This window comes from Calliphora vicina, chromosome 5 (assembly GCF_958450345.1).
Source record: "Calliphora vicina chromosome 5, idCalVici1.1, whole genome shotgun sequence".
Classification (NCBI taxonomy): domain Eukaryota; kingdom Metazoa; phylum Arthropoda; class Insecta; order Diptera; family Calliphoridae; genus Calliphora; species Calliphora vicina.
In genome coordinates, this window is record NC_088784.1 from 86,317,878 (window position 1) to 86,342,033 (window position 24,156).

A 24,156-nucleotide genomic window follows, 5' to 3' on the forward strand; every position below is an offset into this window, starting at 1 on the left:
ATAAAAGAAAATCTGGGCTTACAAAAAAACACGAATAAGGGCCTTTCTATATTAAGGTAACTATATGTAATTAAAACCAAAATAAATGCTTTCCCTTGTGAAAAGAAATGACTTAAACTTAGCAGCACAAGGTAAATAGTCAGTCACTTGGCTGTATGACCTCCTAGCCAGTCATTAGATACCACTGTTTATCATTAGAATAGAATTGTAAACTTGTAAACAGAATGAGAATACAAATAGACCACAGACACTAGAGAGGTGCTTAAGATCTGCCTCTTAACAAACAACTGAAAATTGGTAGCTGTAGCTGTAACAAAACCAACAACCAAAAAAATAAATAAAAAATTCCACTTGCAACAAACAACAGAATGAAAACCAAAACTAACCAACAACTATTACGGCACCAACAACATTATCATCAGTCCCAAAAGAGGATTGTACTCTAATAGTGTGGTAAGTGTAGTTGGCCATAAATGAAATAGCATTAAACATAACAATAACTACAGCAGCAGCAACACGAGCAAAAACTATAAGTAGTCAAAGTTTAACAACTTTTTATGCTTTTAACAACAATAAAATTCAGCAAAAAAAACTAAAATGTATTTTACACGCAATAGAAATGAAAATATTAAGAAAGAAAAAAACACTTTTTTTTGGGCAACAGAACTTTTTAGTTAAGTCGCTGTAGTGTTGCTTCTTGCAACACAACACTGCTGCATAAATCTCCAAACAAGAACTTTCAAACAAAAAAACTAAATATTTATTTTTGGTTTTTCAATATGAACACTAATGGTGGTTGTAGCTTTGTACAGCTTGTAGTGGTTATTGTGTTCTTCAGTTCCAACTAACTATAACTTAGAAAAGCAAATAGAAGAAACTTACATGCATTTGGGTTTGTTGCCTGGATACCATGAAATTCCAAGCTGTATTTGATGTGGCTGCTACCAAAGTTTGACCAATATTTTGCAATGCACAGCTCAAGTATGTTGTTCTCCTGCAAAACAAAAAAAAACAATGAAAATTTAAAAAAAAAAGAATATGAAATAAATATGGGAAAAGTACATGCAATGATAAAGAAAAAAATCCTCATAAAACGTATGAAATATGAATGGAATATAAGTGCAAGTGTAAGTACCAGAAATTACATACACGTGCATACATATGTTGGCTGTAGTAAGTACTGAACAAAAGGATTATTCCAATTCGGTAAAAATTTTAAATACGCTTCATACGTTATTTTATTTTTTTTATTCTTCATAAAACTTAAAAACTGTAATTTTGAGTTAAACAGTAAGCAGTATTCTTAAGTGTTTTTTTAAAAGTCAGCATTATTTATTTCACAGCTTAACAGGAACAGGTGTAATTAGTTAAGCTTAAGTGATATTATTCAGTGTAACTACAAAGTGCTAAGGCAGAATTTCGAGGAGTCGGATTATTGACATAATAGTCCAACTCTTAAAAGTTTAATCAACACATTTTTCATTGTAATTGAGAAAATTCCAAATGAAATTGAGAAAATTCCAAATGAAATTGAGAAATTCCATTTCAAATTGAGAAAATTCTAAATGAAATTGAGAATTTCCATTTCAAATTGAGAAAATTCCAAATGAAATTGAGAATATCCATTTCAAATTGAGAAAATTCTAAATGAAATTGAGAATTTCCATTTGAAATTAAGAAAATTCGAAATGAAATTGAGAAATTGAAATTTGAAATTTAGAAAATTCCAAATGAAATTGGGAAAATTCTAAATAAAATTGAGAAACATTCACCCCTATCGGCAATAACATGTGAAATTTTGTTCCCATGAAATATCCATTTCCCTCGAAGGGAAAATTGCTATCGGGAATATCATGATGAACTTTACATTCACAATAGTTGATTTTGTTCGTAACAGCTGTTTATTGTTTACAAAATTTCACAACAAAGGGAATTTTTTTCACGTGAACAAAGTTGATGAACAAAAAAAGGAAAAGGGAAAATATTTCATGTGAAATGTTGATTCGCGATAGGGGTGATTATATAAATTATTTTAAACTAAAACAAACAAAATTAACGATTATATCAGATGTAGAAAGATGTAGTGGTCTGGATAGAGAGACCAATTTTAATTTATTTTGTCGTAGAAAACATGGTTGGTCTCGTGTTGCATTCCGAACAGTTCTTGCAGGCATTATTGAAATGGATAGTCGCAGGGCTCGTTCACTGCACAGTGGTTTAGAAACTTTTTTTTTTTGGAAATAATTCGGTATCTTGTGAATTATTCGATATATTGTTACGAAATTTCACATGACTTGAGCTGAGGTGTTTTCGAGTTTATTTACGTTTGTTCAGCTTCCTAGCGATAATGGGGGCCAGTGCGTAGCCCCCCAAAGTTAGTCAACTCGGGTCTCAATTTTTTTAAAAAAAATCGCCAAAAATCCATTTATAATCCGAAACGCTTACAAGTGTAGGTTATCTCTATTAGTTGAAGAGATATTCAGGTTTATTTTTTTTTTTAATTTTGCTCCATCTTTTTATGGTTTTTTAGATATGGCGGGCCTACGGAGGGTCGAAATTTATTTTTAAAATATCAGCTATATTGGCGATAAAATTCTAAATAAAATAAAAAAAAACTTGCTAACAGTTATCTGTTCCCTATAAAAAGTTATAAGCCTCCAAATTTGGAACTTGTAAAAAGGGCCGTTTTTTACGCTTTTTCCCAAAAAAGCCCATATATTTTATCTTTTGTAGAAAAAAATTTTCTTCGGGACTATATAGAATTTTTATAAGATCCGGTAAGACAACTTAATGCAAAAGCGTGTAAAGAAAAATTTGGCTCAGTTAATCGGACATATCACCCCGCAGACCTATCCAAACTTGGAAAATTTAAAAAAAAAAAATTCAGTTTGAGTAAAAAATTCTAAAAAGGTAAAGCACGGATCCACGATGAAGCTCCATATTTGTATAACCCCATATGTTTCTTAAATACTAACTAAGTGTTTTTACTATCACACGGTAAATAACGTCACAGTATGCACTTTTCTGAAAAAAACTCAGTTTTTGGAACACATTTTCCCCGTTTTAGGAATTTCGGTATTTGAAAATAAAAAATGTCAAAAATTCTAATGCTATTGATTTAAGGACATTTGAGTCTATATTGGTTCCTAATTTTGTTATGATAACTTTAACTGTTAAAATTTTACATTAATTCAAAGTTTGTATTTTTATTCGTGGAAAATCACCATATTGTAATTTTTTTAGTTTTTAAGGTAAATGAAGTCCCAAAATTTTATAAAATTATTTAATTTTACTAAAATATCAATCCTCAAGTCCTAAGGTTTTCAACAATATCAAATAATTATATAAAAAGCCTTTATTTACTCCTAAGAAGTTCCACAAACCTTGGTCGCTTTGACAAATTTGTACGTTTTTTCATAATCAGTTATCTGAACTCGTTATGGTATGTGACAATGCACCATCAATTTCAATGGTAAAAAAGTGGTTTACAGAAATTCGTCGTGGCCGTACAAGCAAGGAAGATGCCGAACGTTCAGGACACCCAGTTGAGGTCTCTGCAGCCGAAACAATTGAACAAATTCACGATATGGCTTTTGGCCGATCGGAGATTGAAAGTGCGATAGACTGTGGAAGCAATAAAGCTTTCCGCAAGAAAGAAAATACCAATTTTTGGATTTAGGCTTTTTTTATTTAGAATGACAAATTTAAAAAACGTTGAAAATTTCATTGAGTTTTGTTAATAAATAAAGAGTTTATTACATTTTTATACCCTTCACCTTCGTGAGAAGGGTATATATAAGTTTGTCATTCCGTTTGTAATTTCTACATTTTTCATTTCCGACCCTATAAAGTATATATATTCTGGATCCTTATAGATAGCGGAGTCGATTAAGCCATGTCCGTCTGTCTGTCTGTCTGTCCGTCTGTCTGTTGAAATCAATTTTCTGAAGACCCCAGATATCTTCGGGATCCAAATCTTCAATAATTCTGTCAGACATGCTTTCGAGAAGTTTGCTATTTAAAATCAGCAAAATCGGTCCATAACCGGGACAACCTCGATTTTTGACCTATTTTTGATCTATATCTGGATTACTAAGTCATTAATATAGACAATATGGATATCTAATGATAGATATTTCAAAGTCCATTGCAACGATGTAGATAAGTTGGACCTACAATGGGTGAAAATCGGGAAAAATATTTTTTAACCCGAATTTTTTTTTCATCATAAATTTTTTTTCAAAAAAAAAAAAAAAAAAAAAAAATTTGGAAAAAACTTTTTTTTAAAAAAATTTTGAAAAACAATTAAATTTTGTTTACCTAAAAATATTTAAACAAATTTATTTTAAAGTATAATTTGGTGAAGGGTATATAAGATTCGGCACAGCCGAATAAAGCTCTCTTACTTGTTTTTATTAAAATTTAAAAGTAGGAAGCGCTTAATGAAAGACCCTTTATAAGGTTATCGAATTTTTACCCATTTTTACCACCTTCGAACCACCGAATTCCCAAAAATTCTTTCTTAGTGGAGAGAAGGGAGATAAGAACCTATAGAGAATAAGTTTGGGTTGGGCGATGTTGAATCAGTCAGTCTCTCAGCTAAGACTCTTTTATATATGTAGATATATATTGATTAATTTTAGATAGGACCCTCTGTGCATTTGGGACTTTCAGAAAGCTATCGATTTTTGTAATGTTCACAGAGGAAATTTAACTCAAATAAGCAATTTATAAAATATTGAGCCATTCATTTCATACACAAACTTTAGAAAATACCAAAAACGTATTATCAAGCTATTAGGATCAGAGTACAAAATGAGAATTCCTTTTAAAATGATTATTTTTACTTTGTCAAATACTTCTTTTTGGCTTAACTGTATATCTACTCAGTAAAAAGTTTCGGTCGTTTCTTGTGCAACAATTTGTGTGGGTGGGTACGACGAGAAGAAGAAGAAGAAGATATTATGTGAAAAAGAGAATAAAATTGTAGTTTTCAAGTTTAGTTTAAGAACTATTATGTTTGCTTTGCTGCTGCTGCAAAATGTTTTAGTTATTTTGGGATATACTTGTCACATAATGGATGTGTGGTCATTACAATTTAAAATAATAACAACTACTTACTTTTTAAACAAATCCATACTCATACGAACTCAAACAAACAAACACACATAATAAAGGAAAACATTTTCTCTAACTTAAACAAAAAAACAAAATAGAAAATTCCGAAAATAAGAAGTAACTTTACTAATAAAACTATAAAGAATAAAATAAAAAAACATTGTTGAAAATATATAAAAAAAAACACAACTAAACTAAACGTACAAGTAGAATTCTTCAACAATATAAATGTTTTTCTAAATAAATGTAAACAAAGGGAAGAAGCTTTGCCAGTATAATATAGTATAATCGTATGAAACTGAGAATAGAATTGGAAGAAAAAATAAAAAATACAAAATATATTTTGGGGAAAAATATTGTTCAATGTTTAACTTGGCACAACATTGTTTATAAAGTGCATCCGACGATGTTGATGAAGATGCAGTACAAGAGGATGAAACTGATGATGATGATGATGGCAATATGTACTTGAACTTTTCATATGAAAACATTACTTTACTTTTGAGGATTATTTTAGTTTTATTCTTTAAAGGGAGTACAAATTGATATTACAAGTATTTTTGTATTATTATAAATGAGATTATTGTGTAACATACACACTAGGGTGGCTCCTCTATATTGAACCTTTTTCGATTATCTTTGCTACCAATCTTTAAAATTGTTCTCTTTAATTTTAAAATCAAATATTAAAAATTGAGCAAAATCTTATGTTTGGAGGTTGCACATTTTAATTAAAGTTTCTTGTTTTGGGTCAAATAGCAATATATTTAAAAACAAGTAAGACAGCTCTATATTCGATAAAGATTGAAAATTATTTTTGGTGAAAAAAAAAATTTTGATGACAATTTTTTTTTATTTTTTTTTGCAATTTTTTCATTAATTTATTAGTAAAAAAAATTATGACAATAAAAATTTTTTGTTGAAAAAATATTTTTCCCGAGTTTGACCTATTGTAGGTCCAACTTACTATGGCCTTATAGACGTCGTTGCAAATGACGTTGAAATATCTATCATTAGATATCCAGATTGTCTATATTAAAAATCGAGGTTTTCCTGGTTTTTTCCTTATATCTCAGCCATTTGTGGGCCGATTTTCTCGATTTTAAATAGCAACCGAAACCGGTCTATAGTGGATATATTGATGTATGAATCACTTACATATATGGGTGATACGGAAAGTTTATTTCAACATACAGACCGACATGGCTATATCGACTCAGCTATCCATAATGAACCAGGAATTTTGTTTTTAATCATCGTTAAAAAATTTAATTTTTAATATTTAAAATTTAGGATTTCAGATGTGCATGTAATTTTAATGATTTTTTTATTAATTGAAGTTTTGTTCAACATTTAGGGCATTATTTTCCCGGGCCAAGTGATAGAGTTATATGGAAAACAAAAACATAATATCAAAAATTTGTTTTCGTTTTCATGAAAATTCTATTGTAAAAGGCAAAGCAACTCATAAAATTTTGTTTTCCATATAAGCTATTGTTACGAATTTGCAATAGCCATTTGAATTTGACGGTCTGTAATGTTTATAAACATGTCCATCAGAAGAAGCTTCTAATTATCAACAATGTTGATAACATGCGGTTGATTGGCATTGTTTATAAGTATGGCAACACTAAATGTTTATGCTGTTAACATTAACATCGAAAGCTCTAGAATTCGAATATACGAGTTTTAACCGTTAAGAACAATATAAGCTACTCAGATGCAAATGGCAGTGTATATAAATATTGAGTGCGGTTGCTGTAGTGGATGAGTCGAATTTGAAGCATTGTTAAGTAAAGACATCAATTGCATCATTTTATGCGGATTTTTTTTATGCGGATTCAAATTTATGTGGTTTTTAAATTAACGATTTTTTTGGAATTTTAACAGATTTTAAAATTTTAGATGTTTTTTTTTAATTCTAGTGATGAAAATCATATTTTACAATATGATTATATCATCTAGTGATGAAAGTGATGTTGAACCAATTCCAAAACGATGTCGACAATTATTCAGTCATTCAGATTGATCATACATATTTACAGAATTTCCTTCAAAAATGTTTTAGCTTAATTTTTGGAACATTTTCTGTTTTTTCTGTGATTAATGAATTAATATTATATTTTTGTTTATTTTTTTTAAGAGTTTTTGTTTTTACTGTTTAAGTAAATGAAATAAATATAGTTTTGTTGATTTTTTTTTCGATTTTGCTTTGGTTTTTTAATTAAAATTTGAATTTATGCGGTTTTTCAGTATTTTGGAACGAATCATTAGTTTTTATATGAAGCTAGAGTAGGGTATTCAATCGATTAACCGTTAATCGGTTAACCGATTAATTTTGGACGGTTAACTGTTCGAATAATTTGAAATTGACGATTTTCAAATAACAAATAAACCGATTAATTTGTGTCGATTAACCGATTAACCGAAATTCATTTTTTTTTTTGCACATTAAAAAATTGTTTGTATTTATTTTTCCGTTTCAATTCAAATACAAATTTCAAATTAAAATTAGATATTTTTTGAACATCCAATAAACATGATTAGTGAGTATGTATAACAACTGACATATTTAACTCACATGTATTTGAAACTTTGTTTGTATTTACATGTATAGACGAAACTTTGTTTTGAAATTAGTTTTATCATAACTATACGAAACTATTAAATTAACCAAAATCTAAAACAATCCAAAAAGGAATATTCTTTATCATGCTTTTGATTTCTCCAACATATACAATCTCCAACATATTCCAAGAAAACTTTTATTAAATCTAAAGAAAAAATCGTTTAAATTATTTTCTTTTTATAAAAGATTATTTCAGAAGATCTCATTAAAATCCTAAAAAAATCACACATCGCTCATTTTCTGCAACAACATCGTAATTCAAAAAAAAAGTCATTTCGAGAAAAATGTCTTTAAATATTTTATGACATTTTACTATTTCCTAAATAAATTTTCAACAAATCATGCGATTTCAGAAATATAAATAGTAGATGTTAATATCTTTCTAATCTAACCCAAATTTTTACTTATCAAATATGCGAGAAAACATGAATTTTAATTTTGATGTTTACAACAAAAAACCACTCTCACACAAAAAATAATTGACTTTTTGAAAACTGATGAAACTATATGAAAGCGCATATTTTGTATTAGTCAGTTCATAAAACACGGATTTTGAGTTATGACGTTATTGCAGCAAATATGCGATATGTTTACAAAAAAGATCTCAAATACATTATTTGCTGTTTTTTATGTTTTTGTACACAAAATTCGTTGTTGTATTTTCAATTTAAAATGAAAATACGAATAATTTCTATTTTAATTTCTATTTAATCGAATAATTTTAAATTAACCGATTATTAACCGAATAAATCTAAACCTCGATTAATTATTTGCTCGATTAACCGATTAAACCAGAAACCCGATTAATTGAATACCCTAAGCTAGAGTATCGTTTTATGCGAATTCAATTTATGCGATTTTATTTTGAACGCATCTATCGCATAAAACGAGACCTGAGTGTACATTATAAAGAATGTGTATTTCTGCCAATTTATAAACGTGTATAAAACACTGAGTGACTATTTAATTCTGTTGTTGTTATAAATTTCAAATAAATAAAAAAATTTAAACTACTAAACTGCTTTTATTTGCAATCAAAAGTATCCGGTTTATTTAAAGGAAATAAACCACGTTTGTAAAAGGTAAAAACATAACACTATCATTCGATGCCAGGACTAACAAAATAAAGCCCTTATTTTTTCTGAAAATATTGCTATATCCTACCTCTAAAAGTTATCCCAATTTTCAGCATTTGGTTTTTACATGACGGGAAACAATCAAAAGCTAAATAAGGGCCAACCTACTACAAACATACAACGATATGAAAGCATATAGCCAGCGGTAAAAATCACCAGGCCTACTCTTGACAGGCCTTAGAATTATGTTTAGCTACAATTAACAGTGAATCTTGCCTTCTTAATAAAACTTTCTAACTCTCACTTTTAAAAAATCCGATATACATATATCGCAAAATGAACAACTGGTCAGATTTCATTGAAACTTGGAAATCAATAGAGGACTAATACTTAGATTTTAGGAATACAATACTTTATTACTTTAGCAGATACAAATCTTTAATACATTTAAATATAACAACTACATATTTATAAATTTCTAAAAAGTAGTCACAATGGCCCATAATCATAGTCAAATACTAAAGTCGGTTCTTTTTAAAAACAACTTTAAAATAAAAACCTGCTTTTTATTAATTTGCAACCATAGTCAAAATTAAAGTTGAACCGACTTTAACTGGGTGCCACCGCAAATGTAGAAAATGTTTTCATACAATATACAACAAAAAACAGACAAGTGGCAACGCTGAACAGTTGACATACAAAATTAAAAAAAAAATCAAAAAACGTAAACAATAAAAGTAATCGGAACATCTAAAGAAAGAAAGTTGTTTGTTGTGGAAAAATGGAAAAGATAAGATTAATAGTATAATTACGATATTTTGGTACTAATTTTATTGATAACTGTTCAATAATGGCAAAATCTCTACCAATATCTTGTAACTTAAAATTTTTTACGTTGTGACGAACTTATTTACTCGGCGAAGAACAGCTGATGCTGTTGTTCAACGAGTTAAAAACAACTTCAGCTAGTTTTATATTTAGAGTCGACTTCAGCGTCAGAAGTATATTTTAACTTGTCTATGATAGACCTAAAGTCCACTCTTAAGTAAAGTCGAGTTTAATTCTCTTAAAATGTACTTTATTTTTGACTATGATTATGGGTCAATGTCTCTCTTTTCTTTTCCAGTTCGAACCACAGAAAGTTTCAAAGAAATCTGAGAAATAATTACTAATTGGAAAACAATCCATGTGACTAATAGCATAGATGGGGGTAGTACACTAATTTTGCAGTTTGCACTAATATTTAGCGATAGTGCAACATTAGTGCTATCATTTTGTTCATATTTAATGCTGAGTTGAACATTAGCAGCCTCACTAAACATTAGTGATAGTGAGTTAAAAAATTCTGCACTCAAAATCAGGGACCGTAACAATTATGACATTTATAATAAAAATCACAACATAATTGTTATTTTCTGAGTTTTATTTTTTTTGTCAGAAATAATTGTTATTTTTGATTTTTATTTTTTTTTGTCAGGAATATTTGTCAGACTTTGAGTTTTATTTTTTTTTGTCAGGAATATTTGTCAAACTTTGAGTTTTATTTTTTTTGTCAGGAATATTTGTCAGACTTTGATTTTTATTTTTTTTGTCAGAAATAATTGTTATTTTTTGATTTTTATTTTTTTTGTCAGATATATTTGTCAGACTTTGATTTTTATTTTTATACCCTTCACCACGAGTGGCAAGGGTATATATAAGTTTGTCATTCCGTTTATAATTTCTACATTTTTCATTTGCGACCCCACAAAGTATATATATTCTGGATCGTTATAGATAGCGAAGTCGATATCGCCATGTCCGTCTATTGAAATCAACTTTCCGTAGCCCCCAAATAACTTACAAACATGATTGATACGTCAATATATCGGGAATTCTTCCGGCTCGGTTGCCATTTAAAATCGAGAAAATCGGCCCACAAATGGCTGAGATAACGGGACAACCTCGATTTTTGGCCTATTTTTGATCTATATCTGGATAACTAAGTCATTATGACAAAAAAATTTTTTTGGAAACAAAAAAATTTTTGACAAACAAATGTTTTTGGTAAAAAAAAATTTATGACAAAAAAAATTTGTTGTTAAAAAAAAAATTTATGACAAAAAAATTTGTTGGTAAAAAAAAAATTTATGAACAAAAAAATTTTTTGTTAAAAAAAAAATTCGGGTTAAAAAATATTTTTCCCGATTTTGACCCATTGTAGGTCAAAGCCTTATATACATACATCGTTGCAATGGACTTTGAAATATCTATCATTAGATATCCATAATGCCTATATTAATGACTTAGTTATCCAGATATAGATAAAAAAATAGGCCAAAAAACGAGGTTGTCCCGTTATCTCAGCCATTTGTGGGCCGATTTTAAATGGCAACCGAGCCGGAAGAATTCCCGATATATTGATGTATCAATCATGTTTGTAAGTTATTTGGGGGCTACGGAAAGTTGATTTCAACATACAGCCGAATAGACGGACAGACGGACATGTTATCTCAGCCATTTGTGGGCCGATTTTAAATGGCAACCGAGCAGGAAGAATTCCCGATATATTGATGTATCAATCATGTTTGTAAGTTATTTGGGGGCTACGGAAAGTTGATTTCAACATACAGCCGAATAGACGGACAGACGGACATGGCGATATCGACTTCGCTATCTATAACGATCCAGAATATATATACTTTGTGGGGTCGCAAATGAAAAATGTAGAAATTACAAACGGAATGACAAACTTATACCCATGCCACTCACAGTGAAGGGTATAAAAATAAAAATCAAAGTCTGACAAATATATCTGACAAAAAAAATAAAAATCAAAAAATAAAAATTATTTCTGACAAAAAAAATAAAAATCAAAGTCTGACAAATATTCCTGACAAAAAAAATAAAACTCAAAGTTTGACAAATATTCCTGACAAAAAAAATAAAACTCAAAGTCAGACAAATATTCCTGACAAAAAAAAATAAAAATCAAAAATAACAATTATTTCTGACAAAAAAAATAAAAATCAGAAAATGACAATTATTTCTGACAAAAAAAATAAAAATCAAGAATTTAAAAAGCATGTTATTTTATGAAATTATAGTTGAAAACAATCAAAATGGTATGCTTGACTTGACTCTCCGATATTATCCTGTGATGGCTTTTTTCCTTAGAAATTTCAAGAATAATTATTATTTTCGGTCCCTGCTCAAAATTAAATCAGTTTATTGCAACTTTTATTTCTGCACTAATTTGAGTGCAACTTCAAATTGTACACTAAATTTTTAAGTTCAAAATGGTTTAAGTTTATTTCTGTGCACTAATTTAAAACGTAAGACTAATATTTCATTAAAAATAACAAAAAATATCTTAAATTTTTATTTTTCGAATTTTGATTCAACAATTTCATGACTACTCATTTTTGAAAATTTAGTGATAGTAAGGGTCCTCATGTAAACGCTTAAAAGCCTCGCAAACTGTGCAATCTGTGCATTTTTACACTCTCGCAAATGAAATGTCAAAAAATGTATGGAAATTCGTTTGCACAACTCCGATAAGTTTGCGCGACAATTTAGACTCGCAAACTTGAATTTATTGTGCATTTGATGAATCAGCTGCTTTTGTTTACTTTTATTTATAAGAAATAAAAATCAAATAAAATATAAAAATTTTGTGCATGTGAAAATTGTGTAACTTTGGAACAGAATGATTGTATTAAATGACATTGTGTATGAAAACATTAACCAACAGCTAGAACATAAACAAAGTCCTCCAAACTATGTATACCACCGTTTGTTCCAAAGATTTAACTTTCATTCAACATTTTAAAATTAAAATTTATACAATTTGAAAAAAAATTATTAAAGCTTTTGTTGAATTTATGTATTTTTATTTGACAAATATAAATTTTCTGTATAAACTTGCACAAAATTGAAAAGGTGGGTTCATGAAACATGTCGCGCAAATTTGCCCATTTGCACAAATGGTAAACTTAAGCGTTTAAATGAGTACCCTTAGTATGTTTAATGCAGCTTTTTTTGATTGCAGGTTAAAATTTTGCACTAATTAATTGTATTGCAGATTTTTGCACTAAATCTTCTTATCACTATCACTATTTTTTTAGTGCTTGTTAAGAAATAAGCATTATCACTAAAGCTGATAAAAAATAGTGCAAACAAATTTTTTGCAATTTTAGTGAGTGGTAGTGCAATGCTGATTTCAATCAACATTTAGTGCACTACCCCCAACTATGACTAACAGCCTCTGAGTCTGGTAAATAAGGCCTTCTAAAAGGCCTCTTTACTCCTTCTTTTAAAGCTGTTTAGATGTTCTTATTCATGTAAGTAGTATAGAGGAAGACCGATCAATTTAAAACTATTAACGTGTAGACAGTTCTAAAAGTGTTTATGGAAAAATGTTGGGGGAAAACTTTATTTAAAACAGTGTTTCCAATCTTTTTTTTTATACCAGTTTCAATTGAAATTCAATATTATATTAAGGGTACTCATTTAAACGCTTAAGTTTCCCATTTGTGCAAATGGGCAAATTTGCGCGACATGTTTCATGAACCCACCTTTTCAATTTTGTGCAAGTTTATACAGAAAATTTATATTTGTCAAATAAAAATACATAAATTCAACAAAAGCTTTAATAATTTTTTTTTCAAATTGTATAAATTTTAATTTTAAAATGTTGAATGAAAGTTAAATCTTTAGAACAAACGGTGGTATACATAGTTTGGAGGACTTTGTTTATGTTCTAGCTGTTGGTTAAAGTTTTCATACACAATGTCATTTAATACAATCATTCTGTTCCAAAGTTACACAATTTTCACATGCACAAAATTTTTATATTTTATTTGATTTTTATTTCTTATAAATAAAAGTAAACAAAAGCAGCTGATTCATCAAATGCACAATAAATTCAAGTTTGCGAGTCTAAATTGTCGCGCAAACTTATCGGAGTTGTGCAAACGAATTTCCATACATTTTTTGACATTTCATTTGCGAGAGTGTAAAAATGCACAGATTGCACAGTTTGCGAGGCTTTTAAGCGTTTACATGAGGACCCTTATTATGAAAAGTTCAATATAGTCTATAATGAATGTCGTGAGTGAGGCAAAATTTCATTCTAAATACCGTGCATTGTCATGATGTTATATTACGGTTTCATGATCGCTTCATGAAATCCGATGCATTCGGTATAGGTTCCCTGTTATGGTCTGATCAGATTTCAGCAGCTCATAAGAGATTAGACCCTTTTGGTCCCACCATGGATATTTGGCTTCGGTGTCGATTCGGCATTTTCTTCGGTTATTTTCTTTTATAGCGTATAAGCATCATATCGGCTTCAATTCGTATTGTATCCAGATTCCTTACTTTTGGATGAATCCTACGTTTTGAAACTGCTGCTTGAGTAGCTCCCAATGATTTTGCAAGCTCTTGTTGAGTTTTACAACAATCTTCACCAAAGGTTTGGTGAGCAATCGATTTGCAAAATTCGACATTTTCGAAGCAAAAAAAAAATTTGTTGTTTACACAACAAAATTAAAAAAAAATATTTTTCAAAATTTAAAAAAAAATTATTTTTTTTTAATTTTTTTTAATTTATTAATAAAAAAATTTTATGACAAAATATTTTTTTGTTAAAAAAAAATTCGGGTTAAAAAATATTTTTCCCGATTTTTACCTATTGTAGGTCCAAATTACCTTATATTAGCCTTATATACATCGTTGCAATGATCTTTAAAATATCTATCATTAGATATCCATATTGTCTATATTGACTTAGTAATCTAGATATAAATCATAAATAGGTCAAAAATCGAGGTTGTCCCGGTTTTATCCTTATATCTCATCCATTTGTGGGCCGATTTTAAATAGCAACTGTGCCGGGAGAACTCCCGATATATTGATGTATCATTCATGTTTGTATGTTATTTAGGTCTACGGAAAGTTGATTTCTACATACAGCCGAATATGGCTATATCGACTTCGGTTTTTATAATGTTCCATAATATATATGTGCAATTCCATATCATCGTACGTGACATTTGCAAAAATAAGAGTATCTGAAAAATAATTTGGTCTTTATGTTCCATTCAGAGGGTACTATATTTGAAAATAATAAAAAGTTCTTTCGAAACATTGTTGTCCAAAACATCTAGCGAAATAAGAGTATATCGTACGTGACATAAGGGTACTGCTACACGTTCAATATATACTGTGATATTTGGAAAGCGATCCACTGTAATGGATCACGCAAAATTAGGTTATTCTGCGATTTGGATCCATGCTCAAAAGATACGCCATCTATTTTAAATCCCGCATTTTGAAGTCATACACCCAATACTTATTGGAATCGGAAATAGATTATAAACTCATAGCATAGGGTATACAAATAAATGAAGATGATGGCTTGAAAAAATTATGTAGAAATTCTCTTTTGGATAACGTTTTACTTTGTTGATAAATGTAATACTAAATTCTCAACTTCCGATTATAAATCTTTAACTTGTTGTATTGCTAATGTATCTATAAGGTGAGTGTCAAAATGATAAGGTATTTTCAGATGAACAAAAATTTAATCTTTATGGTACTGGCGAGATTTGAGAAAGGAACCCCTGTTATTCTCAATGAGAAATTTCGGTGGCGTTTCACTAATAGTTTGGGATGCGTTTAGCTCAAGTTGAACTCTGAATTTGGCGTTCCCTTCAACTATAATTGACAGTTTGGAGTACCAGCAAGTTGCAAGTTGCAAGTTGGCTGCAAATGGCGAAGAAATATTTATTTTCCCGCAGGACAATACTGCAATTTGTTACGATCGATGCAGAACGCTCTCTGGGATACGCTTCACTGAGGGCTTGATTCGTTCTTGGCCTCAAGAACGTTACTTGAGTAACAAGTATTTTAGTTAACGGTACCAATCCATTCTATATTTGTCATTATTTTTTTTCATAAAGAGAACAAATAGTAAGTGACCGTATCATTTTGACACTCACCTTAGGTATATTGGCTAATTTGACATTTAGTGTTTTTTATTGACAACCATTTTAACGAAATACCAACATAATCATTTCTGATTGTTTTTAAAGTTTCATATAAAAAACATATTGACTTGTCCTCGTATTAATGGGTTGGTTGAAAAGTAATATCTCATCACCTTTTTAAAATGAGTAAGAGAGCTATATTGGACTGTGTCTAATCTTATATACCCTTCACTGAATATATTGTTACGAAATTGTACTTGAATTCAAATATAACGATTTTAAGGGCTGATTTAAAAGTAGCATAATGCTTTCAAATAACAGTGCTGTCATAGCAAACTGTAACATATCTGTGGGCATTACTAAATAAAAGCTTTCAGTTGATTTGATCGTAAGTTGGCAACGCTATATTCGAATTCGAATATTCAGTTAAAGAACATTGTAGAAAGTACACCACAGATGGCGTATGTATTAGTAAGATCTAGAATATTCGAAGTTTGACAGTTAAAGAACAATCTGGAGTGCAGAGGTTGCAGTGTTATAAATAGTGGCAGAGGTTGCAGTCGTGAGTGAGTTTATCAGAGACGCTTTTCGAATAAACATCAACTGAGTGCCTTAAAGTGTGTTGTGTTTTTTTCAAGTAAATTCGAGTACATTATAAATTGTGTCTGTATTTCTGCGAATTTACAAACGTGTATAAAAAACATTGAGTGACTATTTAATTCTGTTGTTGTACATTTGAATAAATAAAGAGTTGTTACCATTTTCAAACTACTAAACGGCTTTTATTTGCAATCAAAAGTATCCGGTTTATTTAAAGGAAATAAACTAACGTTTTGAAAAGGTTAAAACGTAACAATATTAAAATTAAAATTTTACATATTTCATGAGTAAAAAAATAAGTTGCGAATGATAGTTCTGTTCAATGGTCAGTTCGTTATATCAAAAATACCCTAAATCTGCTCTAATGTACCAGTTTACCAAAAAAAATAAACATATAAATACTTTTTCCCCCAACTAACAGCAGTAATAATGCTATTGAACTGTAAACGGAAACTTGCATTATTGTCTGATTCACAAAAGAAGAACAAACAGAAAATAAACGAAACGAAACAATATAAAATGTATTTACAAAAATAAATCCTCTTCTACTTATATACAAAGAGCCTTAACACATCCACATTCGATTACGGATGCACAAACTGATGTAACACAATATCCGTACATACTTATGTTGATTGTGAAATATTTTTTGCTTTTGCAAAGGAAAATAAAAAACGTTCTTCGATATTAACGAGTTCCTGCCAATCATTTCGAAAGGATTTGAAAAAATATTTGAAGTATTAAATGTTTCATTAAATTAAATTAAAACGAAATGAATATGGGTAAAAGTGCAGCAAAAGCGTAATTACATAAATTAGATGGGTTTAATTATTTGAAATTTGGCCGGTTCACAAAGTATCCTATCATGTCATATTGTTATAATGTTGTAATATTTCACGACTCGGCGGCTCGGCTTAACCGACTCTTAGGCGGTCTCTACATACGGAGTAGTACTATTTTAGTAAATGTTTTGCTTGAAATTTTCTTAATATTTTATTCAACAACAAGTAATTTGTTCTGACTTAGTCACATTAAGAAAATTTATACAAATTTTTTGGTTTGAAGGAAGGAGTTTTAAAGTGGCATATTTTTAAATCTAATTGACTTGAAATTTTTTTGTAAGACCAAATATTAACTTATCTAAACATTAGATCGGAAATAAAACATTAGATCGGAATAAATATGGATGAAATTGTTCCTAATATTTTGCAATGCTATTAAAATTTTGATACAAATTCTAGTTTTAGAAACTCAATAAATATGTAATATGTTATAAAATCTTTATTTATTAACAAAACTCAATGAAATTTTCAACGTTTTTTAAATTTGTCTTTCTAAATAACAAAGTGTAAAAAAAACTTGTCAAAACGTCAAAGGGAATCCCGCAATTCCTAAAAATTGAAGCGAAAATCCCAAAAATGGTATTTTTTACAATTTTGCCCATTTCCTTTGGGGCTGGGAAAATACTTTGGGGTTAAATAGGGAATACATCAGGGTTTCCAAAGCTGCTTTCCGTTTTCTGATCCCAGCTTTGGAATTTTAGAACATGTGGCCCAAAGTTGAATTTTTTATCAAAAAATAGGTCAAATTCCGAAGGGCGTAGGCGCGACATATTCGAAAAATAGGAAATGTTTTTTTATATCAAAATGTTCTCCGTAAAGATACCTTACAGAGAAACATAAAATTGTTAGATGTTCTTGAAGAAAGTTTTTTTTTAATAAAAAAATAGTTAAGTCACCCAAAAAACAGCAAAAATGTACTATTTTTTTAATTTTTAAATTGAAAATCGTTTATTTTTGGATCCATAATTGATATTGCTCTGAAATCGTTTGTTTGTTATTCGTAATTTAGTTGTGTAACTAAATTCGAGTCCATTCGGTTCAAAAGTACGACCTATATTTTTAAAAAAGCGAACCAAGGTATTGCAAAATTTTAAAATTTCAATTTTTAAATACCTATAACTCGGAAATTATAAGAAAAGTTCAATATAGTCTATAATCAATGTCGTGGTCTGGACTATAAAGAGAGTGAGGCAAAACTTCCCGACCACTTCATTGTAAATACCGAGCATTGTCATGATGTTATATTACGGTTTCATGCTCGCTTCTTGAAAACCGATGCGATCGGTGCAGGTTCCCTGTTATGGTCTGGTCAGATTTCATAAAAAATAGGTCAAATTCCAAAGGAAATGTTTTTTATATCAAAATGTTCTCCATAAATATACCTTACAGAGAAACATAAAATTGTTATATGTTCTTAAAGAAAGTTTTTTTTTAATAAAAAAGAGTTAAGAGTTTTTGATACACCCCAGAGGAGGAAAACTTAGCGCCCGGCCAATAAAAATTTCTGAGCGAAGCCAATGCAAAAAATTTTTGATAAGCGGAGTTAGATTACACAAATAAATTCCTTCGGATTGGGAATTATTTCATTTCTATTGGGATTTATTTCATTGGGAGTTATTTTTGAGACTAATATTTTTAAAATTATGAAACCGCCGATTATTGGGATTAATTTCATTTTACCCTTTGGCAGTTATTTAATTTTTCTAGTTTGGGAATTATTTCATTTTTGATGGGAGTTATTTCATTGGGATTTATTTCATTTGGGAGCTATTTCACGGTACCGTCCCAGATATATGACGGTTTTGAAAGATATCAAAATCAGTCAATAAATAGCTGAGCTATTTTGATTTTTTCTTTTAGCAAACACAAACTACGAAGCTTTTTTGGTAGTCTAGCACAATATAGTCTAGTCTATCGGGATAGGCAATGATATATAAAAAAAATATCACGACTACCTCGAATATTATGTTCTGTACATCAACAATGTGTATATTAATAGAAAGGCATTTCAAAGGCCCTTTAACCAACCATTTAACTTGCCTTTGGTTGCTCTGATATATTAGATAGCAGTGTACTGAACTGTCAAACTAATTCTTACAGGTTCGATTCCCGCCAAAGTCTCAAACTATTACTAAAGACAAACCTTAAGGCTATGCCAGTATATGCTTGTTTATACATTAAAATATATACAGTGGTTGACAAAACAATGGAAACTTTTCCAAATATTTCATTAGTGGCCTAAAATCTGAAATATTTTTTTAAAAAATTTTAACATTTTTGTAGTATTTTATTTGTATACTTTTATTAACTTAATTTAACAAAAAACAAAGGACATAATTAAATTCTGAAAATGAGAAAACAAAATTAAATGATTTCTTTATTACGACATTAACAAAACAATGGAAACTTAGGTATTATTTTAACAAATATGGTCTAAACATTGCTATAACTCAATTAAAGAGTTAATGGTCTCCTTTGAAATATTTTGCCATTCCCTTATAACCGCCTCCGATAAATCTTCCTTCCTGGTGTAATTTTGGGTCCCTTTTTTACGATCTACAATTTCCCATAGATTTTCTATGGGATTGAGATCAGGCGATTGGGCAGGCCACTTCAAAACACGTACCTCGTTGGCTTGTAACCACTCGGTTACAACCCTAGAGGTGTGTTTCGGGTCGTTGTCGTGGATACATAACATCGTTTAATATGGTTCTGTATCCTATATCTGTCATGGTATCTTTTATAATATGAATTGGGCCCATACCTTGCCCTGAAAAACATCCCCATACCATAATATTGCCACCGCCAAACTTTACTGTGTACAAACTTATTTGTGTACTTTGGATCTAATCTTTTTCCCTTTGGTCGTCTTACAAATGTTCTCCCATCACTGCCTCTTAAATTGTATTTGGATTCGTCGGAAAAGAGGACAGTATTCCATTTCTGTATTGACCAGTTTAAATGATCCCCGGCAAATTGTAGACGAGCAGAACGAGTGGTATTGAGTGGAAATGAGTGGTTTTTTTATAGGACGATAGCAACCAAGACCAGCCTCATTTGCCCTGCGACTAACTGTTCGGGTACTTATTTCTAATTTTAAGCTATTAACAACCTCTCGATTAGTTATTTTTGGGAATTTCTTGAACTCTCTCGCTATTAAATTATCTTGTCTAGGAGTAGTCTTACGAGGTCTTCCACCTAAATGTTGAGTTTTTACAGAACCGTTCTCATTTCTTTATAATTTTTGAAACTGCTGATTTATTTATTGAATATTTGTCACAGATACTTTTTTGTTTTAAACCAACTTTAAAATCGTTAATTATTTTATTTTTTAAGTCTTCACAAATCTTAACTTTAGCCATTTTCGTTAACTTTGAAAAAAAGCAACTATGCGAAAAACTTAGAAAAAGAAATTGTGAAAAATTACCAGAATTTAAAAATAAAATAACTGTAAATAGGATGCTTTTTATATCGTACTTTTAAATATTATTTTCGTTTTACACTTCTTTCTTGAAGAAGTTTAAAAGTTTCCATTGTTTTGTCAGTAGCGAAATAGTGAATATTTTCAATTTTGTTCCTTTTTTCAGAATATAATTAATTATGTTGTTTGTTTTTCAGTTAATTTATATACATAAATAAAACTATACAAGAAAAATACTAAAAAAAAAAATTATTTTAAAAAAATATTTTAAATTTTGGGCTACATATGGAATATTTGGAAAAGTTTCTATTGTTTTGTCTTCAAAACAATTGCATTTTTACTTTAATCAAGATTAGTTTAATATAAAAAAAATCATAATATAAAAAACCACCTCATTCCAAGGTTTTTAGTGTAATGAGGTGGTTAGTATATTAGCCAGAGCACACTGACGGCAATGTTTTGCAAAAAAACATAAAAGATGTTAAAAAAAATGTAATTGTTTAGAAAAATACCAAAAGATGCCAATAAACTATGTTTTAAAGACTATAGAAAAGGTGGTTAGTAAAGTGACCACCTAATCGCAAAGACTTAAAGCATACTAGAAGTAAAGCTTATATAAGAACCGAAACTACCGAATTTAGCTCCCTTATTTGTTTAAATTTTAATTCTCAATTCAATATTTCTCACAACTAACTTTAAATAGTCTTTACCAAACAAGTCATACATTTATAATCTCTTAATAAAACATTTCCTGCCTCAAGTTAAACCTTAAAAGCATAAATATTCCTGTTAATTTAATCATGCTTATATATCGTTATCCTTAATTTACTAAGACCGCAATTAGTTGATTAAATAAAGCTTAAAGAACATAAATATTCCTCCTGTCCAATTTTCATATATTTATAAAAGTAAACAAAAAGTAATTAATTAGTTTTAGTAACTGCTGATGATGAAGCTGACAGTGATGGTAATTGGTAGTAGTAGTAACCTAATTTAAAATATTATTTTAGTTTCGTTTTTGTATTTATCTTTTTGTCTCTTTGAAAAATAGTCTGCTAACTTTTCAAAAAATTTACGAGTGGAACCTGACTGACAACGAAAAACTAAACATATGTGTATGTACGTGGATATAAGGGTATCCATTATTCATATTAATGTTGTTTGAGAAATTTCATTTCACGAATATTTCGTATATTTTTATGTCGTACAATCGAATATAACGTAACTGTATCAATAGATAACTTCTGTAGATGGACAGAAAATGCATTCCAGTTGAATTCCGAATTTTGACAGTTATTATTTTTAAAATCTATGTAGAGTCATTTTACTTCCACTTAGGATACATAGTGGAGACCCTAAATCATAGGTAAATTGACTAGTTCGGGACAGTTATCTAGCATTGCTGGGGTGGTATGATATTGACAAGTTTTTGTTTATTGTTAACGGTTGGTTTCTTTATTTTCTACTATCTCTCATCATAAGTTGTTTATGTCAGAGTGTTTGAGTATAACTGATGATAATGATGAGTACGTACATACAAATCAGTGGTCGGCATAAAGAGAATATGGACTATGTATTATAATAATATGTTAGCCATTTCTCTCTCTGCTGTAATCTGACTAGATATTTATTCAGATTTTTTATTTCTTGTTGCTTACAGTTAAATAACGGATCAAGTTCTGTCCCTGCTTGCAATGAATGCCAAACACTGATACAAGAGAACATATTTTATTAAATAAAAACACTCAACCTCTCGTATTTGTATGCGGATTCCACTTCTCAGAAAAAAGTAAAATTTGCCCTTAAATCGCTGAGATTTAAATATTAATTTTGTGGCTCAAATAAGCGAAAATATTAAAAGGAATATCTCAAATTATTCGTTTTATTCGAAAGCGTTAAATTTGATTGCCCTATTATATAGATATACTTGCTTCCCTAGATGTTTTTTAACTACATGTTTGTGTTTTCAATTTGCAAAAGAAATTTGTCATCTAAATTTTTCATCATAGAGAATACTTGATAAATTTACTATGATGATGATGATGACGATGAGATGCTGTGAAGCTGAAAGAGTGTTGATGTTGTTTGTGCCTGTAAATTCTTTATCTTTGCAGAAACGTAAGGAATTAGGCATGTATGAGGTTAATCTGAGGAGTTTCTTTAAATGTAATGATTAAAATACTTTTATTTGAAAGCATAATACACAGTCTACAATTAGGAAAATATATTAAAATTTGGTAAGTGATTCACATAATTGATACCGTTTACTATGAAAAAACATCCATGCTTCGTGAGGGAACTCCTTCCATAATTGTTTAAGGTAAAAATTTTGATAAGACTACTGAATATTGTAAAATCACAACAGTATATCTGCCCTGCCAATACCCAGTAGTTTTAGGAGACTGTCACGAACTAGTGATTTTACCTCTCATTTAGGGTGACAACTAGTTACATTACTAGCTACGTGATTAGTGCATGTCCTAAGCCCTTTTGACTTACAATGATAGCTGATCCAAATTAGTCAAAGTAGTGGACCTGACTCGTTACTTGACCAGCCACACAACTATTTATTTTAACATTAAAGGGTGCAAGCGGAAGCTAATTTACCTCAAAAAGTCAGTTAAAAAGACATAGTGTTACGAAATTGTACTTGAATTCAAATATAATGATTTTAAGGGCTGATTTAAAAGTAGCATAATGCTTTCAAATAACAGTGCTGTAATAGCAAACTGTAACATATCTGTGGGCATTATTAAATAAAAGCTTTCAGTTAATTTGATCGTAAGTTGGCAACGCTGTATTCGAATTCGAATATTCATTTAAAGAACATTGTAGAAAGTACATGTATTAGTAATGTATTAGTATGTATTAGTAAGATCTAGAATATTCGAATTTTGACAGTTAAAGAACAATCTGGAGTGCAGAGGTTGCAGTCGTGAGTGAGTTTATCAGAAACGCTTTTCGAATAAACATCAACTGAATGCCTTAAAGTGTGTAGTGTTTTTCAACTAAATTCGTGTACATTATAAATTGTGTCTGTATTTCTGCGAATTTATAAACGTGTATAAAAAATATTGAGTGACTATTCAATTCTGTTGTTGTACATTTTAAATAAATAAAGAGTTGTTACAATTTTTTAAACTACTAAACGGCTTTTATTTGCAATCAAAAGTAACCGGTTTATTTAAAGGAAATAAACCAGCGTTTTGAAAAGGTTAAAACGTAACAATATCATATACAGTCAAATTAGCGATTACTTGCTTGATTACTTCTGCTGGGTAAAATAACTACTTTCTAAAGTGCAGTACAAAATAAACGTTTAAAGAGACTACATTCTAGGCTACTTGGAGACATACTAAAGTGACAAATGACTTCACTCTAGGTTATATGGGATGTCAGTATACTTAAGCAAAACTAATCTAAATCGTATAAGAATTATATCCACAATATTTTAATACAATGGAAAATTCTGTATCTATGCAAAAATTCAATAAAAAAA

General features: G+C 29.5%; 1 protein-coding gene across 1 annotated transcript in view; it reads right to left on the reverse strand.

Moving 5' to 3' along the window:
• Positions 1-24,156, reverse strand: part of TppII (Tripeptidyl-peptidase II) — a 286,875-nt gene that overhangs the window by 200,280 nt on the left and 62,439 nt on the right. The window contains exon 13 of the mRNA XM_065513274.1: positions 883-994. Coding sequence (XP_065369346.1) covers positions 883-994 — 112 coding nt within the window. The remainder of the gene's footprint in view (positions 1-882; positions 995-24,156) is intronic.